The 19276-nt window shown below is 53.2% G+C and overlaps 6 protein-coding genes across 6 annotated transcripts; 5 read left to right on the top strand and 1 right to left on the bottom strand.

Moving 5' to 3' along the window:
* Positions 1-3074: 3074 nt before the first annotated feature.
* On the top strand, positions 3075-5173 carry AYO21_03432 (hypothetical protein; the record flags this gene model as incomplete). The annotated part of the gene is made up of 5 exons (XM_022653406.1): positions 3075-3180; positions 3244-3324; positions 3394-3539; positions 3598-4217; positions 4294-5173. 5 exons carry the CDS (start codon positions 3075-3077, stop codon positions 5171-5173), a joined length of 1833 nt encoding a protein of 610 aa, XP_022514216.1.
* A 1353-nt stretch (positions 5174-6526) lies between these two features.
* On the top strand, positions 6527-7126 carry AYO21_03431 (hypothetical protein; the record flags this gene model as incomplete). Its single annotated transcript, XM_022653405.1, has 2 exons — positions 6527-6772; positions 6839-7126. The coding sequence occupies 2 exons, from the start codon at positions 6527-6529 to the stop codon at positions 7124-7126; spliced, it is 534 nt and encodes a 177-aa protein (XP_022514215.1).
* Positions 7127-8067: 941 nt separating this feature from the next.
* Positions 8068-10095, top strand: AYO21_03430 (hypothetical protein; the record flags this gene model as incomplete). Its single annotated transcript, XM_022653404.1, has 1 exon — positions 8068-10095. The coding sequence occupies one exon, from the start codon at positions 8068-8070 to the stop codon at positions 10093-10095; it is 2028 nt and encodes a 675-aa protein (XP_022514214.1).
* Positions 10096-10536: 441 nt separating this feature from the next.
* On the top strand, positions 10537-13158 carry AYO21_03429 (hypothetical protein; the record flags this gene model as incomplete). Its single annotated transcript, XM_022653403.1, has 1 exon — positions 10537-13158. The coding sequence occupies one exon, from the start codon at positions 10537-10539 to the stop codon at positions 13156-13158; it is 2622 nt and encodes an 873-aa protein (XP_022514213.1).
* Positions 13159-13915: 757 nt separating this feature from the next.
* Positions 13916-14593, bottom strand: AYO21_03428 (adenylylsulfate kinase; the record flags this gene model as incomplete). The annotated part of the gene is made up of 1 exon (XM_022653402.1): positions 13916-14593. The coding sequence occupies one exon, from the start codon at positions 14591-14593 to the stop codon at positions 13916-13918; it is 678 nt and encodes a 225-aa protein (XP_022514212.1).
* Positions 14594-17324: 2731 nt separating this feature from the next.
* AYO21_03427 (hypothetical protein) lies at positions 17325-18631 on the top strand (the record flags this gene model as incomplete). The annotated part of the gene is made up of 3 exons (XM_022653401.1): positions 17325-17367; positions 17431-17544; positions 17607-18631. The coding sequence occupies 3 exons, from the start codon at positions 17325-17327 to the stop codon at positions 18629-18631; spliced, it is 1182 nt and encodes a 393-aa protein (XP_022514211.1).
* Between the last annotated feature and the right edge of the window lie 645 nt (positions 18632-19276).

Raw genomic sequence — 19276 nt, 5'->3', positions numbered from 1 at the left:
GTGTATCCGAAGAGCCACCCTTTCAGAAGTTCCTCCATTGAGCATAGAAAATCACCAAGCATTTCACTCACCAACATTTTCTCGTGGTGTGACTTCCAACCACAGCTCTTTTTCTAGTTAATATGCTCTGTACGTAAAATAGAGGTGGCCACCGGTGTGCTCGTTCTAGATTGTCCCACTGGAGACCAAGTAGTCTTGAGTCTTGACTGAAGTTGAGGCTGTAGGAAGATTCAGTCCAGGGTCTGATGACCCAATCTACGCCGTACCGAGTTCTTTGGCAGGGATCCCGATGAATCATTCGAAGACTCAGCATTGTGCCCAATCTTCTTTGACATTGCCAGTCATGTTGATGGGCTGAAGGGAGATTGGGCTCGCATTGTTGATTGTCCGCAATATCAAGTGCCCATTCTGCCCAAGGGTGCCTATGAACACCACAGTCAGCGAACATTTACTAGTTTTCCTGCGGGAAGCATGACAGGTATTGGTGACTGGGTCAGATCAAGTGTAAAATGAATGTTCCGCATCAAGACTTTGAAGCATCTTTCAGAATTGCAGAATTCACATGGAAAATCATCAGATGCAGGACATGCAGAGATGAAGGAATCCCGGGGGAAACGTACTTTGAGGGTTGATGGGATGTTGTCGAGATAGATGAGACAGAAAAGGATGAAGAGAACTGGTCATGCCCGAATGCATCTATGTTCATCAACCTTGTCATCCATCGTCACAAACAGCACCAACACCAAAATCCTCCTCTTCCTCATCAGGGCACTTCAAAGTGCAAATAGACAAATTAAGAAAATGAAATGCGTGTGCCGAGAAGATTCGGCCAAGTGGTGCCGTTGCCGTGGCCACCCAGAAAAGTCCACAAAGCTGGGCTCTGCGTGGCTCTGGTAGACGCATTCGCCAGCTGAATGCAGGCACCTTTCACTTTCTCATCTGCCAAAGTGTTTGTATTTGATCGTTGTGAAGCAGGCCATCTTTGTCTTTGATTGTCAATATTGATCTGTTCCGTTGGGTTCAAATACTGCCCTCTGCACTGTACACACCTACATACACACTGTTCTCCAAGCCCCATTACGTCCTCAAGATCGCAGTTCAAGCCACGACCCTCAATGCCTCACCGTTGAACGAGTTCCCCTTCTACTCCTCACAAGTATAACGGTCGCCGGACATGCGTCTCCGAGTGCCCTGGGTATCGATCTCCATCCTGCGCCTTGCGATTGTCTCTGCCAACGAATACTCGCCCTTCTCAAATCCTCTCTTCGGTCTCTCGAACGATGCCCTGCTGGTGAAACGGCAAGGATGCGAATCAGGGCTCAACTCCTGCTCGGGTTTAGGAGCAAACAATGTCTGTTGTCCTTCTGATACAACCTGTGCATTGGATCAAGCGGGACATGTTGCCTGCTGTCCGTCCAACGCAGTCTGTACGGGTACAATAGCGGGATCAATCACTGGATCGGTCACAGAGACTACGTCGGGGATAGGTACAACACCCAGTTCTGGAGTCGTGTCGATTACTGGAGTGATTGGGGGCGGCTCGACAGTGACCAACCCCTACTATCCTTTTGTCTATGCACCGACCTCCTTTCCTAACGCCGATCAATGCTCCAGCGCATTCACAAGCTGCCAATCCGCCTCAACCGCCTGCTTCACTTCACTCGCAGGGGCCAATGGAGTAACAATAGCCGGTCTTGGTGGAGGAATAACGGTACAAGGGGTCTCGGGCACAATTCTCAGCTCTGCAAGCTCCATTTGCAGTTCTCTGAGCTCGGTGGGATGTTCTGCTTTACAACAAGTGAGCCAGTGTACCATATTCGGAAGCGGCCCTGGAGTTGTTCCAACCACGACCGGTGGGACCAGTGGCATCATTCAAGTTGGGAACAATGGTCCTCGGCAGACAGCCTGTCCCGGAATGCTTTATGCAGCAGGCGTCGGAGCAGCAATTGGGGCCATGCGCGGGATAATATGATGTCTGGACAGTCTCTTCGATATCACCTGCTGCATTTTGAGGAGTTGGTTGAATGTGTTGAAACTAGTTAATGGACATATGACGACGAAACGACTTGTACATTGGCATCACAAAGCGTTGTTTGAGAAGGACAACATCTGGATTTCAATTCTTACAGACCAGATCGAGACATCGGCGATACCACATGCTCAGGACCTTTTTCTGCGTATCTGGACCCGGCGCAAACAAGGAGCATAGCAGATGTTGGACATTCGAACTGAGCCAGAGGACCTACATACCTGCCATGAGATCATGGCCCAAAGAATCCCAGTACACGAATTTCTGAGCATTTCTGTCAAGATGGACCTGGACCTTTCCTTCAACCGTCCAGCCGAGATCCATACACGTGCCCCCTCGTGGAAGTCTGTTATAGCCGCCTGCCCTTACCTCCAATTTGTCTGTTGTGCTCTATTTGACTTTTTCTCTTCCTGTGGGAGAGAGGGAGCCTTCGTCCCAGCGATTAGGTGCTCCCTAACCCTGTTTCTACGTCGTCCAGTGGTAGTATCATGGAAGCAGACATGCCCTCGAAATCCTGCCGTATTATTTTTGCTATGACAGCCAGATCGTCTTCGAGGCTGACTGCCAGGTTTTATTACCCTCCTGTCCTTTCACTATGTGGTGTGACGGATATACATCCCTATTGACCTATCAGAAACAGTGTTTCCGGCCTCACGGTCCATCTACGAGTAATATCTGCCAGCCAAGCGAGGCACCCTTACTCCAATTCTGAGCATTCATGTTTGTGCTATTCGGCTTCCAAGACGAGGCCGGCAACGACACAAGAAGATCCCTCACCTGGGTAGTCAGCTGCGCCCACTGGCCCTTGTTCCGCTAATCCAGTGGACAAGATTCAATTTGACAAAGTTATATATACCCTGAGCTGCCGTCGAAAGTATCAGCTTATTCGTGTTGGAGAATGGGAGCACAAGAGAATATAAGACCCGTTACATTCCCTCTGTTTGTTCTCGTGCTCCTTCTCTCCGTTTCGTCCTCTGATTGCTTCCTTGGGAAGGATTATACCCTTGACGAGCTCACCAGACAGATACTACCACTCAAGTGAAGAATGTCTCGGAACATTCCGATCGTCGACGCAGACGTCGAAACAGACTGCCTGATCATTGGAGCGGGCCCTGCTGGGGCCTCTTTGGCATGTTTCCTGATCAATTACGGTATGGTTGAGGTGAGCATCTGGCTTGGTCGAACAGTAGGCTGACATCCCTTGGGGGCTCCAGGACTCAGAGTGATGGTCATCTCGGACGCGCCGGGAACGACGGCCACTCCGAGGGCGCATCTGATCAACATGGCAGGCCTTGGTAGAGATATGTCGTTTCCACCTCTCTGTCCTGGACTTGCGAGCCAAAAACTGACAAGGTCGTAAAAAGAGTGCATGCGAGATCTTGGCCTCGAAGACGAATGTCTACGCCTGGGAAACCGAGGGGACGCGCTCAATTCGATCCGTTGGTGCTACTCTATAACCGGGGTAGAGTATGGACGAATCCATGCCTGGGGTGCTGGTCCAGCAAAGATGGTGCGTCTCGAAATGTCCTAGCTGATAACTTCGGGTTGCTGCTGATCAGTACAACCAGGGCGAAGTGGCGGATGTCAGTCCCTGTGCGTCTCTGGATCTCCCACAGACTTACCTGGAGCCGATCCTGGTCCGCTATGCGACCACTCACGGTGTCAAATGTCTGTTCAACACGTGTTTTGCGGAACTTGAGCAAGACGCCCAGGGCTGCGTGACGACTGCTGTAAACAAAGTCCTCGGCCAGAAATTCAAGATCCGATCCCGCTACGTCTTTGGTTGCGACGGAGCAAGGAGCCCGGTGGCAGCTCAGATCGGACTCTCGTACAACGTGCAGCCGTCCGGAGGTGTTGCATACAATATCCTGTTCAATGCCGATTTGGGCGACGTGATGAAACATCAAACCGGACACTTGCATTGGATTATGCAGCCGGACACGGACCTGGAGCACGGAATTGCGCCCGTGCTGCGCATGGTCAAGCCGTGGCATCAATGGATCCTGGTGGTATTCCCCAAGCCAGGAGTCGACATCAAAGCTTTTGGCTCCTCTCAAGAAGCTACGAACCAGGTCAACGATCTGATCCGGGCAGTGATAGGTGATGACAAAATCCCCTTTGAGGTGGTGGACATCTCGAGCTGGAGGATCAACGAAACGGCCGCGAAATCCTATTCCAAAGGCAACGTGTAAGCATATATCTCACCCGCCATGACCCGCCCCCATCCTCGGGCCGCATAGAGAGGCGCGCTGACAAGCGATCAGGTTTTGCCTGGGTGATGCGGTCCACCGACACCCTCCCATTTTCGGCCTCGGGAGCAACACCTGCATACAGGACGCTTACAACTTGGCTTGGAAAGCCGCGCTGACCCTCCAGGGGAAGGCTGGGGAGGCCCTGATGGACACGTACAACGTGGAGCGGCAGCCCGTCGGCCAAGACCTGGTCAAGTGGTCCAACGAGCTGCTACGGAACCACGCGACGGTCTGGGGCGCGATTGGCATGTTTGGGGAGACGAAGGAGGAGCGCATCAAGGCCAACAAGGAACTGTCGGAGGCGTCCGCGGCCGGGAGGACACGACGCCGGGAGCTGTTTGAGGCTCTCGAGCGACACCGCGGCGAAGGCGACAGCGTGGGTATGATGATGAACCAGTGGTATACCTCCCACGCCGTCTACCTCGCCGACGAAGAGGGCCCTCAACCGCCCTTCCCCGGCGACTACCTCACCCAGGCCCGCGTCAGCACGTACCCGGGGAACCGGCTTCCGCACGCCTGGCTCAGCAGGGACGTTCCCAGCGCGGAGGTCTCCACGCTCGACCTGGCCGGGAAGAGCGCCTTTTCGCTCTTCACGGGCCACGGCGGAGACGGGTGGAAAGCCGCGGCCAGGCGCGTGGGAGATCGGCTCGGGATCACCGTCCACGCCTTCGCCATTGGCTTTGGCCTCGACTACGCTGACAAATACCGCGACTGGACCAAGAGGAGAGAGGTCGACGAGGACGGGTGCATACTCGTCCGACCTGATCGGTATGTCGCATGGCGGGCGAAGACGGTGGCAGGGGGAGGGGCAGAGGGAGTGACAGAGACAGAGGCTGCAAGATGGTGCGAAGAAAAGCTCGAACGAGTCTTGAGGTCGATCCTGTCGCTCTAAGAGACTTTTCTCTCTCCCTCTCTTTCTCTGTACATACACACATCATCGCAAGGTCATGGATTCGCTGGCCATCAGCTCCATCTCTCTCTGCAGGCAACTGGCGTGAGAGACGGCAACAAACTCCGTGCCTGAATCCTGGACCATGCCATCATCCATCCATCCATCCACTCACTCCCGCATTTTACCCCCTCCAGGTCCTAACCAACCTAGGTAGTCTTGCCCTGTTCTGTACCTGTCCCGCCAAAGTTACAAGGTTGGATTGGGTTGTGATGGGTGGAATGATGTTGTTCCAAGGTACACAGCATACCGTACGGAGGATGAACCAAGGCGGACCGAATTACTTACCATGGATTGATATACTTTGTGGGAAGAGTGAGACAAGCATGTGGGATGGTGTGTGAGAGAGTGAGAAAGAGTCCGGCACTAGAATGGTAAGGTAAATAATGCTTGCTCAGGCTTGTTCAAAGCTTCTTGTCAAAGCTTACAAGTGGTTGAGTTTTACAGTGCAGTGTGTCAAGGCACGCAAAGGTAAGGGTATACCTCGTATTATTCATTCCTCTCTTACTGCATGCTGCGGGTCCCTGCATTTACATTTCCATCTCATTCTCCACCTCCACCTCCACCTGCATACCGAAACTCCTTGTAATCGTTCGACCTAATACGTCCAAAGTCAATGACATCAAGACTTTGAGAAGTGCGAACACCTCCGCAACGAATCAGACAGACAACTGGTCAAAAGTCTCGTGGGGAGACAATCACACCCCTGGCCATCACCTCGTGTATAGCAAGTCGTATCTCAATCGACAAGGGATAGTCTCAGACTTCAGACTGACACCGTCCGCGAGACCGTCGGCTTGATGCAGTCTTGCTGGTCGGAGATCCATCATATCCCGTATCGAGAGCTTCCAGGCTCTCAGCAGAGGGGGAATACACCCACTCGGTCGGCAGTGATTGAAACCCGCCAGTATACTTCCCACGTTGTGAGATCACCGCTGAGCCGGCTTGATCCAGTCACTTGTAGAGACATCGACAAGTGCCTCTTCGGTTGACCAATCTCGTTGTCGCCTCTGTGTATAGTCGACTCTCCACGAACGGGACGGGTCAGCATCTAGACCTGCAGGTTGCCTCGCGTCCACTTCCTTCTGGCAAGTCACAACCTTGGTCCCCAATACCTCTAGATGAGATGTCTTTCCTTTCCGTTGTCTGCCTATAAAGTCTCAGTAAGTCCCCTTTGAGGGAACGTTACACGTCTTTCGCTCGTCGTCGTCCTGTTCCGCAGAATCGTGTCCACCAGCCAGCCTTCCGCCAACATCGTTCGTTTCGATATTCACTCGTTCATCAACACTTGCAACCATGAAGGTCCTCTCTCTTTTGACTCCCATGTCGCTCATGGCAGGTGTTATGGCTGCCGCAACCCCCAAGCGCGATGCTAGCTGGCAATCGTGCGTGTCGCAGGCTGACGCGGAGTCGATTGTCAACCAATACATCATCATTCTTGAACATACCGATGCCGCTGCTGCCAATGCCACCGCCCAGAGCCTCCTTGATGAAAACTACATCGAGACAAGTGACTCCATCTTGTCGCTTGAAGGACAGCCGGTAAGTCGAAAGACACATGTCAGCTCAAGAGGACCAGCCGAATAACCATCTTTTGTCCAAAAACAGCTCGGAACCGCAACCTTTGTCGGCAAGGACAACTATATCAACGGTGTGCTCAATTCACCGGGGTTGAGTGGGATCGTCACCCTCGATGTCCTCGTTGCCGGCTGCACCAACGTCCTTTGGTATTGGAAATTCTTGGGCGTCGGGACCGGGCAGTACGAGGTCAAGGGCTTCAATCTGTTCGCCATCACGCCGTCGTTGCAGCTCGCTTCGGCGAATCTAGAGTTCAATTCTATCGCTTGGGGTCTCGACACGGGGTATCAAGTCATCTTTCCCCCAAGTAGCAAGTAAAGGAAGGAAGGTAAATGGTCAAGGGCGAGGTGGATGGGGAGAGACCGGTTTCGGGGTTGACAGTCAGGCCTTGAGGCAGAACCAACCTATCAATCAGTTTGTTTGTGTGGAGCAAGGTAATTACGGAATAATGATAGTTGAATCGCTGAAGAGTTTGAAGGAGAGAAATAAATGTACGAGGTAACACGTATGACAAGGCAATCAAGTACCAAGTCCTCGTACCAAAGGCTGCACGGTGAAGGGTGCAGGGTGCAGAGAACCCCATCGAGCTGAGAGCTTCTTTGACCTCTGGACCTTGTCTATTGGCCCACCGTCATCAAAACTTTACACTGGCTTTACTGGGTCATCCATCCTCGTCCTTTTGGTCCTTTGTTCCTCTTTACTCAAATAAGAAAAGATCCCTTAGGCTACTATCTTAGCGACAACGTCTACCGAGTCCCCGCGCTCACTGTTGGATCTCGGAACGAATCTACCGGCACTCGCTTGCCCACTTTCCCCCCTAACCCCCGATCCTTCGATCCATCATTGTCCTTGGGACGCCGTCATGGTCCATGGACAGGTACATGTTATCAATGACTCTCAACAGCCTGCTCCGTCGCGGGAGGAGAAAGTCAAGCAGACCGTGACAAGAAAGAAGCCAAAAGGCTCATCTTCATCTGCGCAGTCTACACAGCAGTCCACCGATGGCGACCAGCCACAGAGTACTACGAAACAAAAGACATCGGGTACATTATCTCTAGAGTCCCCAGACAATGGAGCACAGGGCACAAGAGATTTGAAGGCGGCGCCCTTCTTCAGCATTAGTCGCAACAAGTAATTGGCATCTCTCCAACAATATGAGGCGACCTGCACAGTTCCTCAAATTGTCTTCATGTGTCTAGCGCTAACTGCGATATAGACACTGGAAGTATATCTCTTGCTATCAAGGATCATGGCTCAGCATGCCGATCGAGGTCCTCGAGAGCGTTGCTTATAGCAACTATTACGCCTCCCGTCCCCGACCTTTCACCCCAGCCTTGATCTTCGACCTGGTCAAGATCAGAAGACTGGTCGATGAGGCAACCGATCTCGTTGTCCGTGCTGCAAGTGGCATCAGTACTTCAGTCATGCAATCGTCATCCAAGAAGGGCATGTTCTATGGCAACGATGCAGAGATACTGGGACTTTCAACACAGAAAGGGATGGTGTACCCAAAACTAAGTCGTGAGCGGCAATACCGAATGCGAGACCAAGCGACGCAAAAGTTGTTCCAAGCTTACTGCTTGGATGAAATCGCTGCAAGCGTTATCACGATGCAGTCGGCGTCAGCCTTGGAAGACGTGGCAAAACTCGTGCTGGACCGCGAGGAACACAACCCGCATGCACAATATGTCCACTTCTTCCACGAAAAGATTCCCTCCATGGCCATGGCTGAACACACATCCCTCCACCGTCTGAACGACGTGATCAGTCAGATGCCCACAGAACCCTCGCTGTGGAGGACGAGGGCCGTTGCCTCAATGTTCAAGAATGATATAGAGAGTGTGGTGCGAGACTGCACCCATGGTCTTACCGTGCACAAGCTATATCATCCCAAACACCAGAAAGACCAACAAGACCGGGCGCTACACAAGGACGCTGCAACTGGCCCCCCTCGAGACTTTCAACCAAAGGGTCGTTTAGCTGAAAAGGATCAACCCAGCAGCACGGAGCCCCAGCTGTTATGCCTTCGGGGCACAGGATATCTAGGTCTTGCGTGTGGCTGGGTCAGTGAAACTTTGCACGGCCTTCCCAACAGTGGCCCTCGACGGGCAGACGACGCTGTGTGTTCCCCCGGAGCGGGGGACGCTGAGGAAGACCAACAACGACAACGTGCTGAGGCACGGAAGTTCGTCCGAGCCTACGCCAAAAGGGCGCTTCAGGATTTCCTCGTGTATTTGTCACACTTCGAATACACGCCAGGACTTCCCTCGAAGTCCACAGTACAATCAGTTGACAAAGTGAACGGCCCAGGGTCTCTACCTCGTACCCCTGATAGGACAACACTCGATACTGACTCAACTACGTCCGCAGGCTCGTCAGAAGCATTGCCGAGCCCAGAGAACACGAAGGATCGTCTGAGAAACATGGTACATGCCCCATCGCCCTCACCGCCTGTTTACAAGTTGAACGAATTGTTCGCGGCTGTACCTCCTCCAGATTTATCGGCTTGCGCTCCTGAACCAGACAAGGCGATCGATCCGAATCGTCCCATCTTCTCCAATCCAGACTTTGCTGAAGTTGTCACCTACCATCCACTTTTGCTAGAAGCTCTCCACTCTGTGTTGCTTTGCCACTGTCTTCTACAAACATCGACCAAGGAACTTCAACGACATGCTTATATGGTGGCACGTGTCACACGCGTCGCCGACGAGTATCCTCTCTTTCTAGCACCTCGATCGCAGGCCCGTGCAGATTGGAAGGAAATTCTCATCCGTATGGAAAACTGGATTGGGCTGGAGCGGTCCTGGTCGAGTTTGTGTAGGCGAGTGTATCTTGTCGAGGGTCTCAAAAACACCTCAGTAAAGGACAAGAAAGAACCGTCTGAAGGAAAAGGGCCACGAACAAAGCACACGGCCGACATGCAAGCATTAGCGGGCGAGAGGATTGCTGGCGACGAGAAAACACAGAAGCCGCACCACCACACAACCTTGAGGGCATCCCAGCTAGATCCCAGCATCGATGGTAACAACGAACGTCACTGCAAGACGCCAGACGATTGGGACTGGGAGGACGAGTACTCCTCGAAGGGTAGTGACCGGGCCAACGCTATTGTAGGATACCTCCTCGACACACCCCCTCCCAATGTAACTGATGGCGCTGGTCGGTCGAAGAAGAGGTCTGGTAGCAAGAGGAAATCAAAAAAGATGAGCAGCAATGTCTCCAGTGCACGAGAGACTGTAATGACGGCCGTGGGACAGGGCGTCGAGAGCCTGGAGCTGGGGGATTGAAGAGGCGCTAATGCCCACAATTGGTGGGAGCATCGTTGATTTGGCGGGTAGAGCAAGCTGCTCGTATTTCTGCGACATTCTACAAGATTGTCATGAGCTGGCCTGGCCAAAAGGATATGTACGATATGGTCGGTGAAATACAAGGCAGATTCACCATGAATTCCCCCTCAGTGTCAAGCCGAGATTTGGGTGATGCAGACAGACCAATGACGTTGATTGGGGAAAAATGTCTGTGGGTTTTGGACATCCGGAAGTTCAACGATGTCAACGAACAAAAGGCATAGAATAGACACTTTGCACACTTTCAGGGTCAGCTGGGTGGGCTTTGGTGCTGAGTCTTTGTTTTCCTCCTACATGTCCTGATCCTCTCTCTCTCTCTCCCTATGTACCAGATCCGCTCAAACTCGCCCTCTGCCCCGCTCGCGAGAACAGTTGACCCTTATGCCGACAACCCCTCCACATCTGAGTCTCAGCATCACCAACCCCCTGATCCTCTATCGCACCCTCGTCGCAACTAGGAAGATCAAGCCCGACCCGGCGCAGCATCGCCTCGCACTGCAGCTCCAGAAGCTGTACTTTCGCCTCAAGGACTACGCGCCGGAAATCGAGTACCGGTATCGGCTGGAGAAGATTGGGCGGAGTGTGCCGAGGAAAGCGAGGAAATCGTCGTTATCCACCACCGAAACGCAAGGGAACCGACATGGTGCCCAGCAGGGGAGAGGAACGTCTGATCGCGATGGTGACCGCGAAGGTAACGAGGACGAGGACGACGTTGGCCGCAGTGACCGTCGCTGGACGAAGGCGGGCCGCATCTTGTCGTCGCTCGTGTCTTTCAACTCACTCCCGTCCACCACGCTGGCCTTGACCCGGACCACTCCGCTCCACCACTCTGCCCTCGCCATTGATTCTCCGCTGGGCATGCTCCTCTACGGCGAGGTCGGCCGGGGCAAGTCGATGCTCCTCGACCTTTTGTATGACAGCCTTCCGTCGCGGAAGAAACGCCGCTGGCACTTCAACACGTTCATGCTCGACATCTTCCGGCGCATTGAAGTCGCGCGGATCGAGCGGCTCGAGTTTCTCCGTCCCTCGTCGACGACGAGAAGGAGCCTTTTTGGCCGCGACGACGTCGTCTCGGATCACGAACACGTCATCCTCAGCCTGGCCAAGGACACCGTCTGCGACTCGCCCATCCTGTTCCTCGACGAGTTCCAGATGCCCGACCGCGCGGCCTCAAAGCTGATCAACGGCTTCTTCACCGCCTTCTTCCACCTCGGGGGTGTCCTGGTCGCCTCCTCCAACCGCATGCCCGAGGAGTTGAGCAAGGCCGCGGGCATCGAGTTTGGAGACCTGCGCCGAACCGCCACCCCCGGGGGTGTGGCCGGGGGGTTCTTCGGGCTGGGCTGGGGTATGTCTCGCGAGAGTGAAGGTGAGAGGGCCGCGAAGACGGATTTTGGACTGTTTCTGGAAGTGCTGCGCGCACGGTGCGAGGTGTGGGAGATGGAGGGCGAGAAGGACTATAGGCGGGAAGGGGACGAGGATGACCTAACTGTGGCCGAGGGTGCCTTGGACCCAGAAGTCTATGATGCCGTGGCAGCCGAAGTCGAAGCCGAAAAACTTCTTGACGACATGGTAGAGAGTACAAATCCCTCGACCAGGAGCACCTCTGTCTCGAGCGTGAAGGCTCTGACAGAATCCACGACCTTGTCATCCGACACACCAACGCACTACCACATCGACCTCTCCTCCTCCACGGTATCCGACGAAGCCTTTGAAAGGGATCTCCGCCTCCTCAACCCATCGGCGACGTGGAACCCCATCACGCTGACAATCTACGGCCGTCACCTCGAGCTGCCCTGCACGCGGAAAGGAGTCCTCAAATCCACCTTTTCAGCCCTCTGCGCCACGTACCTAGGTCCTGCGGACTATGTCTCGCTCTGCTCAACGTTTCACACGATAATCCTCACCGACGTGCCCGTGCTCACGCTGGCGCAAAAGAACGAGGCCCGCAGGTTCATCACCCTGCTCGACGCGCTGTACGAGGCGAGATGCCGGCTGTTGATCCAAGCTGCCGCCCCGCCGGACAAGTTGTTCTTCCCGGAGACCAAGGTCAGAAGAGTAGGGACGGGGGCTGCGAGCAATGCCGAGGGCGATGAAGATGATGGAGACAGCACCGCGTCCATCACCTCCGAGTCCTTCTCCGAGATATACCAAGACTCGACCGCCCCGTTCCGGCCCAATATCTCGTCCTACACCGGGGCGAATGACACGCACTCTCCAATGCCTTTCCCGTCCTTCACCCCGTCCCTGCACAACCCCAACGTTCGAACCGTGCTGGCCGACGAAGACGCCGATTTCGGTCCCACGTACGGCAACGGGAGGGGCCACGGGATCTCGGACTCCAGCACCTCGCGCTGGGACGTCGGAAGGGCTACCACGGGTCCAGATTTCACCAGCACGTCCGCCTTGACCGGCGAGGACGAGCGCTTCGCGTACAAGCGTGCGCGCAGTCGTCTGTGGGAGATGTGTGGTCGGAAATGGTGGGATGAACGACTGCCCGTGGCTCGGGGGGTGAATGGTCATGATGATTACCATGGCGACGACCATGCACCGAAGGATACCTCTCTGAGAGAGATAGAGGACCTGGATGCCGTATCGGCGCCTGCGTGGTGGCGGCCCATCCACAGCTCTGGGCGATTCTGGGAACCCACCTCCACCACCACAGCACAACCATCGGCGGCAGACACACCCACGAACCATCCCCTTAGAGACCACTCACATTCTCCTTCCCAACCACCTGGTCGCGATCATCCAGGCCCAGCTTCACCGGATAACAATGCGGACACAAACCCCAAGCGTGAGGCCATGTTCCGACATGACGCCTCGCCGTACCGTCGCCACGCGGATCCGCCTCCAAAGTTTGGCTGGGAACACGCGTGGGGCATGATGCGGTGGGGGAAGAAAGCCGGGGAATGGGGCAAGGGCGTCGAGGGGAGGAGTCCACGAGGTCACAGTGGTAGTGGTGGCCGCACTGCTGCTCCCGGTGGCGGGTCTGGCGAGAAGTAAACAGAGAAACACACCCGGAAAAGGAGAAAGAAGAGTTGGGAGGGTGGTTGTTTTCTATCATGGGCACAGAGTACAGAGTACAGATTACAAAGAAAAGGCCAAGGGAGGATAGACAATTTACCGACATATCTACCTACCCTATGTACCACCTGCGTGTACATATCTATATACGTACATACACACATGCATGCATGCAACACCCAGGTCCATACTCAGTTAGACATACAGAGACAGACAGACAATCACAAACGACGACATGTCAGAACACGCGCACATTGCAGACAGATCCTGGAAAGGAAAAAAAAAGAGGGTGAGAAAATTCGATATTCTGGTATAAATTAATGAATGAACGAACGATAGACTGTTTGCCTCTCTCTCTGTGCTCTCCGAACAAGAACAAAGAGATAGAAAACACAGCGAGGCCAACTAACTACGAACGACGAACAAAGGAGGAGGAGATGCATTGTGATCTGTCCCCGTCCTTTAGAGATCTTGAATACAAAATCTGCAAGTCCTCAAAAAGGCGTTTTATTTCCAAAATTCTTCTTCTACAGTAAAAGAAATCCAGGGCTGGTTCGCTCGTTCATTCACCCACTCATCCCAGCCTAGCCATCCGCCTCACTTCCTTGTCGGTTGTCGGCTCATTTTGACGCCATCACGTCCAGTTCGTTCTCTATCTCCAAAAACTCTGATCTCTAGGAAATGCCCGTGTCGTTGTGGCGCAAGTCTCTTCCTCGCCGAGATGGCAACGGCAATCTCACTCATCGTCATCAACGGCGGGTGGGGTGCTCAAGTAGCCCTTGTCCTCGAGGTACTTGACGATGATCTTGACGCTATCTTCAACAGAGGTCTTGTCGCTTCGGATGTGCACCTCCGGGTTCAGCGGCTCCTCGTACGGGGCCGTGACACCCGTGAACTCGGGGATCTTGCCCTCGCGCGCCTTCTTGTACAGGCCCTTGGGGTCGCGCTGCTCGGCGACTTCGACGGGGACGTCGATCCACACCTCGACAAAGGGCACACCCGGTTCGCCGCCGGGGCGCTCGGCCTCGTGCAGCTTGCGCGCGAGGTCGCGGTCTGCGCGGTAGGGTGAGATGAAGCTGGTGATGGCGATGGTGCACGAGTCGGCAAACAGCTTGGCAACCTCGGCGATGCGGCGGATGTTCTCTTCGCGGTCCTTCGGGGAGAATCCCAAGTCCTTGTTGAGCCCGAAGCGGATATTGTCGCCGTCCAGACGATAGGCGTTTTTATTGTACGGCTTGCGGATCAGGGCTTGTTCCAGGGCAACGGCGATAGTGGATTTGCCAGAGGCCGACAGACCGGTGAGCCAGATCGTCAGACCAGATTGCTTGAGGAGCCCTGCCCTAATGGAAGGCGTCAAAGGCGTAGGATGGTAGTGAATATTGCTATTCAAGGGTGTAAGTATTTTGTCAACCATTTCATTCCCCTTTGTCCCTTTCTCAGAACAAAAAGTTGCGCAAAAATTGTTGGGTCAACCAAAGTTCTTCTTCACTACCAAACAACGGAATACAAAGTAAGGTCAATTCGACAGGCAAAGTGTGGTTAAGATGACAATGATATACATATCAAGGAAAAGTATCCCATGACACCTGAATGGCTAAACAAGACAAGGCCACACAAAAATGTCGTGCTATCATGCTGTGCGAACTGAACAGAACCCAGGAAGGAGGAACGTACGTTGCCATGGTTCGTAATCTGTTCTTGACAGAAACTGCTGATCTTGTTTCCTGACCAGGACGACGGTCTGATACAACAACCTCGAACTGGAGTTCGTTGATTCAGGAGACAGGAGGTGGGTTATATCAAACTTCTTCACCGCCGTCAGCTCGTGGAGGCGCTCCTCTACCTTTCCTTTTTTGGTTCAATTTTTTTTCTGTTGATATCGGGAGTCGGAGCGCCAAGGTGTGTTGGCCTGTGCCACCAAAGTCTAAGCCGCTGATAATAAAAGGGGACGGTGGATGGGGGCGGAGACATTCCCTTCTCTTAACCTCTTCAGGCACCCCAGGAAGCTAGACGCAACGTGCGTCAGCGGGAGCTTTGGATCAGACATCCAGAGGGTTGATGCGGTCGATCTGTGTAGGTGAGTCCGTACTATTTCGGCTGGAGGCGTGCGTGCTGATAAGAATAAATGTGTTTGCTTCGTGTCGCCAGCAGCGTTCCGTTCCATTCCAGCGCTTCCGCCTTCCGGAGTAGCTGTGCCTTGTGTGTGGTGGGTGGGGGCTCCATGATTTGCGGGCAGACTGGCATTCTTCAACAGCCGTCACACCTGTCAACGTTTCGTTTGCCAGCCTCAGCACGTCGACAACCACTAGCAGGCTAGGCAGGCTCAAGGTCGTGCAGGGACCAACGGGAGCAACGCCCGACGGATATGTGCAGTCAGCTCAACCATAAATCTCTGCATCCATCACGGCTATGGCACCTCTGAATCTGGGATATCCTTCGTGGACGCAGACTTAGGTCTTCTTTGCTCGTGCATGTTTTGAACTTGGATTTCGTGATGTGTTACCTCAATCACAGGTGACCTCAATGTAGTCGGCTTGAAAACGATGCCTCTTGCAGCAAACAGCACGGCCGCTGTCTCAGAATGTCAGGCGCTCTGCATCTTTGGACAAGATCGGATCTCACGAAAGCATGTTTTGATTCTCGGGCATGTCAACGATCGGCCGACTCCAAGATCGATCTGAGAAGCTGCTTGCTTCCGTCCTATTCTGCGAGGATCAGGTGCCCTGGTACTGCCTGGCCATTCAGGGATGATCTTGTGTTTGAGTTGCCTAGGTGACACAAACAACCCAAAAGGATAAGCGAGGTCAATCAGTCAGCCACCATCTGGATTCTTCTAGGGTGAAGTTCCTGCTCCCGACGTCGGCTCTGGGGGGATCAGGAGTGATATCGCATACGATGCAACCTGGCACCTCTTCAGGAGAACATGATGTACCCTCTTCGAGAAGTCGGTGTGATTCTTGATGGTCGTCGTTGAGAGCCGGCCGGATTTCCCTGCCGGCACTTGTGAGCTAGGGAAGCATTGGAATCTCAACCATGCTAGCGAGATGGATGTGGCTGGTACGTACACGAGCCTCTACACGTTCTTTCAGACAAAGAAAGCTGATGACCAACGAGACAGGAATTACGAGCCGTCAATCGCCTCTGGCTGCAACCTGTGCGACACGTTGCACCGTTTGTGAAGGACAAGCATGCCCTAGCCTTAGGACGGTCCACGCAGTACTTAGGGAGCAAGTATCCTTCCCCAGACTTGTTTCTTTGTTCTTGTTGTTTCCATCTCTTATGGTCTTTGTGCCAATCAAACTGGCGGTGTTGAGATTCTGAGATCAATTGTTTTCCCCCTGTTTATATCAAAGTCTCCGATAAATGCTTAAGACTGTTGACAGTCTGCTGACAGCCACTGAACATTGTGCTGCTCTGCAACAGTGTGATGATGATGGTTGTCGCCCGTGGGTAGGCAAGACTTGTCTGGGTCCATTGGAGGCTGGGTTGGGTCGGCCGCGTTGGTATCAGTGGCAAGCAGTGGCAGTGGACAACAAGGCGGAAATACAAATACTGGAGTCGCGTGAGGAACTCCATCAGCTGGAACGCATTGAAGACCAGAGGCTAGGGGGAAGAAAAAAGTCTGCACTTCAGGATCTTCACGACGGACTGCAACTGCGGCTGCGACTGGAACTGGTACAGCCAAATTCAATGGGCGCAGGTGGATTCTGTCTGCCAGTCCCCTTTACGTTCACTTCACTCTTCACATCAACACCCGCAGTCCCTAGGTTTGGCATGAATAGACGCGACACATTTGACTTTTGCATCACTTTGGATTTCACGTACCGGGTAATGTCCCTGCACTGTACCATTGACACTGCTATTCGAGCCGTCGACGACAATCAGGTGGCAAGTCACTTGCAATATCAAATTCACCACCAAACTTTTTCCTCGCGTCCACCTCTGCTTCACCTGCTATAAGCGACCCAGCCTCTGTCGAGATTTTCACATCAAACCTCTCTCATCACACATCTGATTTCCAACATCAAGTCCTCCAAGATACCCTTCTTTTGAGAATCAGACCTTTCGACACAAACAGACAGACACAATCACACCTCTCACCTGCAGCTCACCCGTGTCAAACTCACTCCAGCAGAGTTGCCAGAATGATTGCTTGGGAGAAAATCACCAGATTGATTGTCGGCCGTGGTAAGCGTCTTCTCACTATGTGTCTAGCATTGCTTGACTTGCGCTGACCTTTGCGTTAATTAGCCGTCGCGGAGAGAAGCGAGCACAAGAAGCTCGAAAAGAAGTACAAGGAGGCTGAAGCAGCTCTCAAACTCATCACTGAGGTTGCCCCTGAGCCACTACCACAATGTCTCAGCAGTAAGTCCAATTTCGTTGTTTTGCCATCAAACGCGTTACCCAGGGCCTGACAGTGACTTCAGGACCTTCATCACTCTGGAGTGCAGCCATCCCTGAAGAAGCACGCAAGCCACGTGAAGGTGTCCTGCGCACTTCACAAAGACCCAACTACGAGCGTTCTTGCTCAACTCCCGCTGTGAACCATGTCACACCTCGCAGATCACCATCTGGTCCACCAGACATCACTGCTCGATCCCTCAGTCAAGAGGAGTTGAAGCGGAACTACAGCGCTGACAGCTTCTGGGACACCAAAATTCACCCACTTCCTCCCATGCCTGAAATGACGGGCTTCGGAAAATATCGCCGAGCCGTCAATGCCTCACCAGAGTGGCAATTGGAACACCTTCACAAACACCTTTACGACATGAGCGACATAATCGTCGGTCACTTGGGCTCACTGCCTCCTGCCGGCCTGGATTCAGGCATCTGGGACGAGTACAGAACCCACCACGCCCGAACCACCAGCTTTGCAAGCTCACGCAGCTCCACCACTGGCCTCGAGTCTGCCGTGGCCTCAGAATATCTTGACCCCGTCACCGGCACCAAAATCACCCGCGGATTTTCCGCTTCTACCATCTCGAGCGCAGCAAGCTCTTTCAGAGAAGGCTCAATCACCTTCCGCCGCGATTCCAGCTTCTCCAAATCAAGTATGGCCAGCCCTATGTCGGACATCGATGTAAAGGGCAGCCGAAGACCAAGCCGGACTTCTTCCTACCATACCAGCATGACATCAATGAATCATTTGACCTCCATCAGCGAAATCCAAGAACCATTCACCACTTTCCCCCGCAAGATCGAAAAACCCTGCGAGTTCGACGCCAATGGAAACACTGAGAGTGCACTTGCATCCGACGAAGACGAAGAACTCGAATGGGAAGACATGCTCGAAGTTGGCGGAGCCAACATGAGCAACCTCACCAAACGGCTTGACCGAACATCATCATCTCGCGCCATGTCACAGATGAAACCCGCATTGACTCGTCCACGCACAAAGAGACAGAGATCCAACACTGTGCGCCGAGTTCATTTGGTTGAAAACCGCCACTAATTACTCATTTGAATCAAAACCCCCTCGATATCTCTTGGGCTACGACGAATGGATCAACGGCATCACGAATTATACGCTCCCGTCTATAACGACTTTTCATTTTCTCTTTCAACAAGTCCGTGATGGTCAAAGGTCACTGCATTACGGAGTTTAGGAGTTTATTGGGTTATGTTTATGGGAAGGGCTCATGGGAGAGCTCTACAACAGCGGGATTCCTTCGGTTCGCAAGCATTGCGTTCAGTTTCGCTGAGACTGTAACAAGTATAATTCTTTTCTCGGGTGCTGCATTGTCGTTAATACGGAAGGACTATGTTTATGGGTTTTCTGATAGCCTTCGCAATCAACAAGAAATCCAATCAAATCATTGAATGAAGGTTTCTATTGTAGTCTCTTTCTTGATGCGTGCGTTCTGTTTCTCATCAACACCTCAATGGTACAGTATTGAAGTGGTTGTAGGGTTTATAATTCGTGAAGACAAAAGCAGCCAATAATTGTGGGAGATGGTGTGATTGTGTGGATTGATTAATTCCTTGGACCGCAAGAATCCGTTGATGTTGTCGGCTAGCGAAGTGCCAACGCTTCAACTCACCCAAATATCCACCTGTCACTCGTACTCGAACTCCCTCACTATCTACCTACCACCTC

This window comes from Fonsecaea monophora, assembly GCF_001642475.1.
Source record: "Fonsecaea monophora strain CBS 269.37 chromosome Unknown Scaff17, whole genome shotgun sequence".
Classification (NCBI taxonomy): domain Eukaryota; kingdom Fungi; phylum Ascomycota; class Eurotiomycetes; order Chaetothyriales; family Herpotrichiellaceae; genus Fonsecaea; species Fonsecaea monophora.
The sequence above is the reverse complement of the archived record's forward strand: the minus strand, read 5'-3'. Positions and strand labels throughout refer to the sequence as shown.